Genomic DNA, 10,187 nt, shown 5'->3' on the forward strand with positions numbered 1-10,187 from the left:
TAGAGAGAGGCCCTTGAAGTACAGACACCCAGGGAGGGAGAGGCTCGCAGACAGCACGCGTACGAAAGCCATTGTGGCCACACTGACGTCAAGCAAGGAGTGTTACCAGAGATAAGAGGTCTATTTCATGATGAAAAAGGCTGGTTTCACCAGAAAGACATAAATCACAAGCATGCAGCATCCAATAACAGAACTCCAAACACGTGAAGCAAAGTCAACATCACGGAAGATCAGTGAAGATCACGGAAGATCAACAAACCCGCAGTCTTAGCCAGAGTTTTTAACGCTCTTCTCTGAGTCTGGGAAAGAACAAATACGCAAAGAGGGGGTAATGGTACTCAGGGTATGAACAACACCACTGGCCAACTCGACACGACATCCGACAACTAGAAGATGCACATTTTATAGTAATTCTCAATACATTTCAAAAGACTGCAATCTTTAAGAGTATGTTCTAGGGGTGCCTGGGTGGCGCAGTCGGTTAAGCGTCCAACTTCAGCTCAGGTCATGATCTTGTGGTTTGTGAGTTCGAGCCCTGCACTGGGCTCTGTGTTGACAGCTCGGAGCCTGGAGCCTGCTTCGGATTCGGTGTCTCCCTCTCTGTCTGCCCCTCCCCTGCTCATGCTCTGTCTCTCTCTCTCAAAAGTAAATAAATGTTAAAAAAAATTTTTTTTAAAGGAGTATGTTCTATTATTACAATAGAATTTCATTAGAGAGCTATATGATATTCAGAAAAGCCCAAATATTTGGAAATTAAGCAGTAAACTTATGAATCTCCCATGGGACCAAGAAATCATAAGGAAACCAGGAAATGTTTGTAGCGAAATGAAATAAAGATACAGCACGTCAGAAGCTGTGGGGTACAGCTGGAATGGTGCGTAGAGGAAAGCTTTAAGTGCTTGGAGCAGAAAAGCAGAAAGACGTGGTCTAAAATCAATTATTTTCAGTTTCCACCTAAGAATATAGAAAAATAAGGACAAGTTAAATTCCAAATGAGTAGAAGGAAGAGAATAATAGTCATGAGAATAGACATCAATAAAACAGAAGACAGGCAAAACGATAGAGAAAATCAGCAAAGCCAGAGGCTGGGTCTTTGAAAAGGTTAGTAAAATTGATAATCACCCAGCAAGAGTGATTAAGAAAACCCCCCACAGATTTTCAGCTTCAGGAATAATTCTGTAGACATTAAAGGAATAGGTGTTATGAGCACTTTATAGCAGTCCCTTAGGTGACACAGATAAAATCGGAAAATCCCTTGAAAAACACAGCTGCACAAAACTGACCCAAGAAGAAATGGAAAAATGCAAACAGCCCTGCCTCTATGACAGGAAATGAATTCAGAATTTTAAAAATCTTACCACAAAGAGGGTGCAAATTGTTTTGTGAGGCCTGCTAGGGGTTTTCCGGTGAATGCGCGACAGCTAGCTCTGGGGGCGTGCCGGGGCCTGACGGGTAGTGTCTGTGACCTACGTACCGTGCCGAGGCTGGCTTGAAGTCACCGACGGTCACGTCGGGAAGAGACGCGCTGCACGGCGGCCCTTGTGAGCCAGTCGGGTGAGGCCTGCGTGACCCTGACACCTGAACCTGGCAAAGGTATTCTATGTAAGCAAGATGACAGGCCAAATATTTGTTATGAGTGGGGAGACACAAAATTCCTTAACAAAATGCTAACAAGCCACATCCAGCCATATAATGAGGGGAGAGCGGATCATGTCCAAGCATTATTTATCCCTGAAATGCAAAGTTAGGTCGATATTCTAAAACAAATCAATGTATTTTACCAGCTTACCAGAATGGCAGGGAAATATCTATGATCATCTAAATACAGACAAAAAACTCACAAAAGTTGACACCCACTCGTGGTGAAATCTCTCGCAGACTAGGGGTAGAGGGAGCTCCCTCAGGCAGCTAAGGGGCATCCACAGAAGCCTGCCGCCCCAGCGGGCTCAAGGCGTCCCTTCCTGAAGCCCTTGACAAAAGCTTGGGTTGTGGCAGGCATGCTGCCTGGAGGTAGCAACTGAAAGTCTTCCTCTTCCAGGGAGCCCGCCGAGTTCCCCAGCACCGCCCATCCCGGCCTGGGCTCCGCCCTCACCTGCCTCCAGGTCAGGCCCCCGTCTCCCCAAGTGGGCAGTTCTCTGCTTCCCGGGGCTAGTCCAGCTCTGCTATGAGCAGACAGGCTTCCCGGTGCAGGGCTGGGGGTCCCTGGGGACCGGCGGGGGTGGCGATGGCCCCCCACCGAGTCCCAGCCTGGCACACCGTGGGCTCTCAGAAGATACCAGTGTGAGTGATCTGGCGAATGGAGTCGCTGCTGGAGGCTCAGAGCGACCGGGACCGGGCGGACCTTCTGAAAAGTTCTGCCGGGGGCGGCGGCGCAGCCGGCGCGACCACGGAGGGGGCGAGCGAGCGGGGGAGGAGTCGGTGGGCGGGGCCCCGGAGGGACCTGCCTTCGGCCGGCCGTGACCTGGGCTGCTTCCGGCGGGCCCTCCGAGGCGGCGGGCGGGTGAGGCAGGAGAGCGAGCTGCGCCGATTACAGCCGCGCAGAGACGCACTGAGGGTTGTCCCCCGTGGAAACTGCACACTCACCGCGGCGAGGAGCGCTAATTATACTGCGCTTGTTACCACCGCGTCTTGTTAATATTCCGGCAGCTGCTCCAGCAAGATAATGATGGCTCCAGCCCGGGCGGCTGCACAGATAGATGTGAAAAATCAGTGAGGACACAGTTCCCGGAATATTTGTCCTCCGCACACAGAGCGAAGCCTGGCGGAGTGGAGCGTTCGCCCCGCGGCCGGCGGAGACAGAAGCGTCGCGCGGCTGCGTGTTAGCACACTCGAGCGTGGCTGGGGACCCTCGCCTGCGTGTCCTCAGGCGGGTGTGGGGCTCCGCGCGTCAGGCTGGGTCTTTGCAGACCCAGCGCCCCGCCCCCCGTGTCTGAGGTCTATTTTGGGTTAATCGTGTTGGGTTGTGCAGGAGGGCATCTAGAAACCTCCGCCGCCGACACCAAGCCTCCCCGCCTGCCTCTCTCCGCAAGGCTACTGCCCTTGGCCGTCTTGCTGTGCACACGGATTTAAAAATTGCTGTTATGACAATGAGGCTTTTTCATAACTTTGAACGTGAGATAAAACGATACTGGACTAGTGGTTTCCAGAACAACCGTGCGCTCCGATTACAGCCGCAGAAACCCTTCTCATGACAAACACGTCCACGGGCTCGGGTCTAACTTGCCGGGAGCAAAGCAATGCCTGGTGTCATTTAAAAGAAATACTTTTTACTTGGAAATAAGTACAGATTCACAGGAAGTTGCCAAGCCAGAGAGCGCGGAGGTCCCCACGAACGCCATCCGTGGCATCTTATGTAACACGGCCGTGGTGTGCACCGGGCAAGCCCCGCGTCTAGCTCTCCGGTGCTGGTCACACGGGCGGGTCCCCGCGGCCACCACGAGCTAGACTCAGGTCTGCTTCAGGAGGAAGACTCCCACCGGTCTTCCCGGTCTCCCCTCCCACCCGCCTCCTGCTGCAGCGCCCTCACCCCTGCCGCCGGGAATCTGTTCTCCGACTCGGGGATGCTGTCATTTCAAGAATGTTCTATAAATGGAAACATACTGTGTGTGACCTTTTGCGATCTGCTCCATTCGCTTGGTGTGATGCCCCAGAGACCCAGCCAGGGCGTTGTGCGTGTGGACGGTTATTTTTACTGCTGAGTGTGTCCCACGGTGGTCTGGCCGGACCGCAGCGTGTTCGTAGGACATTTTTGTGGTTTCCAGCTTGCCCGTTCCGAGTGAAGTTGTCAGGATGATTGTGCACAGGTTTTCCTGTGGACCCAAGTCTCCATTTCTCCGCGATGGATGCCCAGGAGTCGGTGGCGGGGCCGTGTGGTCGGGGCAGGCTCTTCCTGCGGGCTGCTCCTCGGGGCGGCTGCTCTAGCTGGCGTTCCCACCGGCAGCGGGTGAGGGACCGGCCTCTCCACGCCCTCGCCGGCATGTGGTGATGTCCCTACGCTCTGCGCAGTCATCCTGAGGGGCGGAGGGTCCCTCGGGTGTGCTGTTTGCACGCTGACGGCCGACGGCGCCCACCTCCCATCCGTGCCTCCTCTTTGGCGAGAAGTCTCATGTCCTCTGCCTGTTTTCTAACTGGCTTGTTTGGGTTTTTTCACTGTTGAGTTGTGAGCATTCTTTATACATTTTTTTTTTTTAATGTTTATTTCTGAGAGAGAGAGAGACAGAGCATGAGTGGGGGAGGGGCAGAGAGAGAGGGAGACACAGGATCCGAACAGGCTCCAGGCTCCGAGCTGTCAGCACAGAGCCCGACGCGGGGCTCGAACTCAAAAACCGTGAGATCATGACCTGAGCCGAAGTCGGACGCTCAGACGACTGAGCCACCCAGGCGCCCCGTGAGCATTCTTCAGAAATTCTAGATACGAGTCCTCGGTTGTATTTTCTCATGGTTTGCGGCTTGTCTTTTCACTAACTTTGATTGTTTTCTTTTAGTTTTTTCCACTGGAGCTCGCGAAGCCCTGGACATTTTGGGCCGTGAACGCTGTGCCTTCCTGCCCAGCGGCCCTGCCTTCGGGTGTTGCCAATACCTGCAGTCTGTGCCGAAGCTGGTTTCAAGCAGCTGGTGGCCCGCAGAGCCCAGAATCCACCGTTTTCTCCAGGAGGTTTGTGTCAAGGTATAAGCACATCCTGGAGGGAAAGCGTCGCTCTCCAGATCCGAGAACACCTCCTACCCTGCCCCGTCGTGTTTGCATCAGACACGGTGGCGTGAACAAGGCGGGAGTTTGAGGCTGTCGTCCGCAGGAGGCCCACGGCCGCTGTGCGCGTCTGCAAACCCACACGGGCACCTGCAGGAGAGCGTGTGGGATGCTGGCCGCCACCTCAGGGGCACGGCGGCATCTGGGGCACGGCCGCTCACGTCTCCACGGGTGTGCATGTGACGTCTGTGAGCTGGCCGGGGGCGGGAGCCCCGTGTGTCGGGCCCCCTCTGGGAGCGGGTCCCTCCATTCTGTGTGGTCGGCACAGGGCAGGCGTCAGTGCCGTCAGTGGGCTTCTCCGCCTTTCCAGCCGGGTCGGGCCGTCTTCCGTGTGAGCGTGGATGTTGGGGACGGCAGGGCCCCCTACCTCACACCTGCAGGTGCCCGTGACGGTGCGCGAGGCGTGAGAGGGCTGTGTTCTGTCACGCTGAACACGCGTCTCTCCTTTCAACGACTTCTTGTTAACGATGCAAGTTTTCGGAAGGACGGATGAGACCCTCACGCGTTGCCGGTGGGAACGTAAAATGCAGTGGTTGCTTCGGGAGACAGTTTGCAGGATCCCAAGAAGTATTAAATCCGGCGTGGCCACGTGAACTTGCAGGCCTGCGGGGGGCGTGCGCCCGGGAGAAGCGGAGGCCGCACTCACTCGGAGCCTGACACGGCTGGGCACGCCAGCACGCCTCACCACGGCCGAAAGGGGGGAGCAACCCGAGGGTCCGTCCACACAAGGAGTATCACGAGGTCATAGAGGGGAGCGGAGCACAGACACACGCTACCACGCGGATGAACCTTGAAACCCGACGCTCGTGAGAGAAGCCACACTCACGCACGCACGTGGTCTGATCTCGTGTATGGGAAATGCCCAGAATAGGCAAAAGTCCACAAAGACAGAAAGTCGACTAGCAGTTGCCCAGGGCTGGGGCGGGGGCGCTGGGGAGTGAGCCCTAACGGGCACCAGGTTTCCCTCCGCGGAGCTGAACGTGCTCCAGACGTGGTCGTGGCGGTGGCTGCACAGCCCGTGATGCCCCTGAGACTTTGACTTGCACACTTTAAATTTTTTAAATATTTATTTTTGAGGGAGAGCACGAGCAGGGGAGGGGCAGAGAGGGGGAGACACAGAATCCGAAGCAGGCTCCAGGCTCCGAGCCGTCAGCACAGAGCCCGACGTGGGGCTCGAACCCACGAACCGTGAGATCATGACCTGAGCCGGAGTCAGGTGCTCAACCGACTGAGCGGCCCAGGTGCCCCCCAATAAAGCTACTTTAAGATATTTACTTACGGGGCGCCAGGGCGGCTCAGTCGGTTGAGCATCTGACTCTTGATTTCGGCTCCATAATCTCACGGTTCGTGGGCTCGAGCCCCACGTCGGGCTCTGTGCTGACAGTGCTGGGCCTGCTTGGGATTCTGTCCCCTCTTCCCGCCCCTCCCCTACTTGCTCTCTCTCTCTCTCTCTCTCTCTCAAGATAAGCGAGTAATCTTTTAGAAAAAATTCGTTTAAAGAACCAAGTTTACTTAAAGATGTTTCGTCTATTTTATTCAGGATGAGGACTCACACTCGTCACGAACCGAATCTGTGTGCGGCCGCGGGGACCTCGCACACCGTGAGCACGACAGCAGGCTGTAGGGGTGGCAGATGGCAGGTGCGGAGATGCGGGTGCCAGGAGCCCCTCCCCGCCGCTGGTCGGGGCCAGTGCGGCCGGGGCAGGCGCGTGCCCCCACCAGCCCGTCCGTGGCGCCTTCTGAATGCCTCACGCCGCCGCCTGCGGACTAGCAGGTTCAGAGACGGCGCTGTGCGGACAGGGTTCGAGCGAGCCCTCCACAGGGCTTGAAGCTCTCAAGACGGCCGAGCCCTGGAAACACCCGTCACCGTGCCGTGAGCTCAGGCTTCGTCCTTCCCGCACGTCAGCAGAGCCTGACCGATCACGAGCAGTCACTCCCTTCTCTGGTGGCCGAGTTGTCTGCTGCTGCGAAACAAAAGCTGGCTGGCTTGAACGAGGACCCCCTCATCTCACGGCGTGCGTCCGTCCGTGAGTCAGGGCCTCGGGAGCTGGGCTGTCTGGCTCAGGGTCTCTCCAGAGGTTGTGGCCGAGACGTCGGCCGAGGCCCGGGCCACCTGCAGGCTGGACGGGGGCTGGAGGGTCCCCAAGTTGGCCCGCTCGCGCCGAGTGGGCGGGCGGCCCCAGGTCCTCGCCCCATGGACTCTCCCGGGGCTGGTCCCCCCGGGGCGAGCCGTCCGGGGGGACACAGGGCAGCTGCGTGAACCGATCTCGGGCGGAGCGCACACTGCCCTCGTCGGCAGCGCGTCACCAAGAAGATCCCGCACTGGAGGGGAGAAGTGTCGCAGAATGTGGGGACGTGACCGAAGCCGCCGCTTCCCGTATCCGGAGGGGAACGGTGCCAACAGCAGTGTGTCCGTCACCTCCTGCTGATGGGCAAAGCCCAAGGAGATGACACATCCCCCAGGGCCCCTTCTGATCCGTAGACAGTGGTGACGGTGGACAAAGACCGTGGAAGGCCGCCTGGTGCACGAGGGACCGAGACGTTGGCCTGGAACCGGTAGCCCCGAACTCTGACTGGGGTGGAGTCACCCGGGAGGTTTTGAAATGCCGCCGCCCAGGCCCCAGACGGGAGAGCCAGTGTCCTGGTGGCCAGCGGTGAGAGCCCGTCGCTGAGCCCAAGCGGGTGGACGCTGCTTCGGGGTGCCCCGGCTGGGTACGACCTCCTGGGTAGGACCGTGCTCCCCTCTCCCCGGCTGCGTGCCAGACGGAGGCTGTGGTTACCGTCAGGCGTCCGGGTCCTCTCTGTGGCTGCCGGATGGTCGTTCCCAGACGTGGCTGGAGTCCCCAGGAGCACAGAGCCTGACTGCTGGGCTGGACGCCGGGCAGAGAGGCTGTGGCTGCCAGCTGGGCCCGCGCTCTGCTCTCCCGATGACACCTGAGTGCTGTCCGGCCAGCCCGTGTGGTGACCAGGTGGCGGCCAGGTCACTGCTTCTACACACTTCCCGAGGTCAGTTCTTGGTCGGCAGCCCTGCAGCCCCCCTAACGCACCAGCTTCCGCCGCCCCCGAGGCCCTTCTTTGGCGGCTCCTTTCCTGAGCGGTTTGGACAGCCTGAACCGTTCATGTTGTTCTATTCTGCCTGGGACCACGGAGCCCGAGGCCACGGGGGTCCCCACGCCCACGCTGTCTCATCCCCAGGGTGCACTTGGTCCCGGTCCCGTGGCTCAAAGAGATTCATTAAATTGGGGAATCTTAATTTCTATTGTTGTTTTCTGGTTTTATTAATTTTAGTCGGAGTCAGATTTGTACTATTTATCTCTTTTAAGTCTTACAGTTTTTTTTAATGGTCCCAAAGGTGGTCAAAGTGGGGGTGCCCACCTTCCCCACGGACCCCCGAGAAGCTGTTTCTTATGTCCCCTGGGGCCGGCCTCTGGTGTCAGCTGAGCCCTCCAGCCTCCTGCAGGGGACCCTCCACTCCAGCGGCCACACTGGTGCGTGGGTCCATCCCGCTGACAAGTCCTGGTGGTGGTGGCCAGCGAGGCTCAGACGCCTGTCCCTCTGGGGCTGGGGCTGTCAGTGGGATTCCAGGACACCCACCGGGGAGGTCAGTTCTGGACGTGATGCACTCAGTTAAGAAGGAACTAAATTTCCCCTCGAATCCCAAATCACCAAGTCCAGAATCAATTAGGCCGACCCAGCGCCACTGATCTTGAACTCAGATAATGATTTTTCCAAAAGATTTATCCATCCAGCAGCCTTTAATTCACTGTCTATTAACCTAATTAAAGTGTGCCTCCTTGATTCACGTCCTTCTCAGCCAGGCATCTGCCGTGCCCGTGGTGGTGCCGCCGGCCTGGCTGGACCAAGGACAGGGTGAGGCTCCCGGGACCCTCCAGCCCTCCCGAGGCCCGGTGTCCCCCCAGCCCTCCGCCTGCTGGTCCTGGAGACCCCCGGTTTCTCCCCAGAGCCCCGCCCCGCCCCCTCACCGGCAGAGGGAGCACGTGGCCGGGGGCAAGGCGTCCACCAGATCCAGGCCCGCCCCCAGGCCCAGCGAGGCCCCTGTCCCAGGACCCCCCATCCCAACCTCATCCCCCCCCAACCATGGGCGCTCAGCCCGACGCTGCCTCTGGGGCCATGAATCCTCCGACCGGAGGCACAGTCGCGGGAGGCACACTCCCTTCTGGGAGGAAGATTCGCTGCTTTTGGAGAGTCTTAAAAGGGTCTGAGACTCGGGGGGGAGCACCGTAGGCTCTGGCTGTCAGCCTGGTGTCCCGGGTGGCGGAGGCGCCACGGCTCCAGCCTCACTGCTCCGTGGAGAAGCCGTGGCACCGGGCGGCCAGGAGCTTGATGCACAGCAGGGCCACCGGCCGGGGCGGGGGCTTGTCAGGCCCCAAACCCCAGGCGCCTGCCCCTGCCAGCCGTGTCCTCGCCGCTGCGGACTCAGAGTCCAGGACCCACACGCCTGGCCTCTCTGGGGCTGTGAGCGCTCTGGAGACGCCCCCGGCCAGCCCTGCACGGAGGACGAGAGCACCTCCGAGTGGTTCACCGTGTCTCTGGGCGCTCGGTGAGGATACACTGAGGATCGTGACACCGGTCTCCCTCCCAAGTCCCCGCGCCGTCCGGGTCTGAGGAGGGTCCTGCAGGGGGACGGGAGGGGCTGTGACACCGTGGTCAGCTCTGAAAGCCCCCAGGATGGGGGGGTCTGCCCAGCCTCCCCTGCTTCCTGGGCCTGGGGCCAGGCCGTGGGGTCCCCTGTGGCGTTTCCACCTGGCAGTGGTGGCCTGTGCTGGGGACAGAGGGGCGGGTGCAGGCGGGGCCCGCCATGGAGAGAAGCTGCCACGGGCTTCCGGCTTAGCACCAGGTGTGTGCAGAAGGTGCCCTGGGGCTCCACCCCCCTGGCTGTGCCTCGTGCCGGGCGCGGCCCCTGTCCCTTCCTTCCTGGGGTGGAGATCTCAGACCCAAGTGCCCGCCTGTGTCATCGGTCCTGGTTTCTGGGCAGCCCCCTCAGTGGCTGGATCCTCATCAGCATTTGGCAATGGCCCAGATGGGCTTGGGATAAGAGGGGTCCCACTCAGGAGCCACGTCGTCTCGGGGGAGGTGGCGGCCCCAGGGGACAAGGGGGGAGCCAGGTCCTTGGGGCATTTCCACCGGGCTCTGGATTGGGTGGAACTGATGCCACATGTGGTCAGTCTAGGTGTTTGGAGCCCCGGTGACCCTCGGTGACCGTCTGTGACCCTCTGCAGGAGGCAAGCGGTGCCCCGGGAAGGGCAGGAAGCGGGGGCACGTGTGTTCTCTGGAGGGAGGTGACTCAGAGCAGCTAGAGGGCCGCGGGCGAGGCGAGGCTATGGCTGGGGGCCCAGCACGGGGGGCCAGTAAGCCTGGGCATGAGGCCCGGAAGGTGAAAGTTCTAGGGATGCAGTGTGATTAGCGCCCCCTCTGGCAG

General features: G+C 59.3%; 1 protein-coding gene across 5 annotated transcripts; it reads left to right on the forward strand.

The window, feature by feature from the left end:
* The first annotated feature begins 2,225 nt into the window (after positions 1-2,225).
* On the forward strand, positions 2,226-8,006 carry LOC123579874. 5 transcript variants are annotated; one of them, XM_045443997.1, is made up of 4 exons: positions 2,481-3,943; positions 4,485-4,666; positions 6,288-6,387; positions 6,522-8,006. In XM_045443997.1, the coding sequence occupies exons 1-4, from the start codon at positions 3,839-3,841 to the stop codon at positions 7,005-7,007; spliced, it is 873 nt and encodes a 290-aa protein (XP_045299953.1). In that variant the 5' UTR covers positions 2,481-3,838; the 3' UTR covers positions 7,008-8,006. The 5 variants fall into 5 exon arrangements, 2 of the variants coding, with proteins under 2 accessions (XP_045299953.1, XP_045299954.1); XM_045443998.1 differs by having other exon boundaries at positions 4,485-4,654; XR_006702988.1 differs by lacking the exons at positions 2,481-3,943; positions 6,288-6,387; positions 6,522-8,006 and adding an exon at positions 2,226-2,280 and having other exon boundaries at positions 4,485-5,855.
* The last annotated feature ends 2,181 nt before the right edge of the window (positions 8,007-10,187 follow it).

The sequence above is a fragment of the Leopardus geoffroyi genome, chromosome A3 (genome assembly GCF_018350155.1).
Source record: "Leopardus geoffroyi isolate Oge1 chromosome A3, O.geoffroyi_Oge1_pat1.0, whole genome shotgun sequence".
Lineage (NCBI taxonomy): Eukaryota > Metazoa > Chordata > Mammalia > Carnivora > Felidae > Leopardus > Leopardus geoffroyi.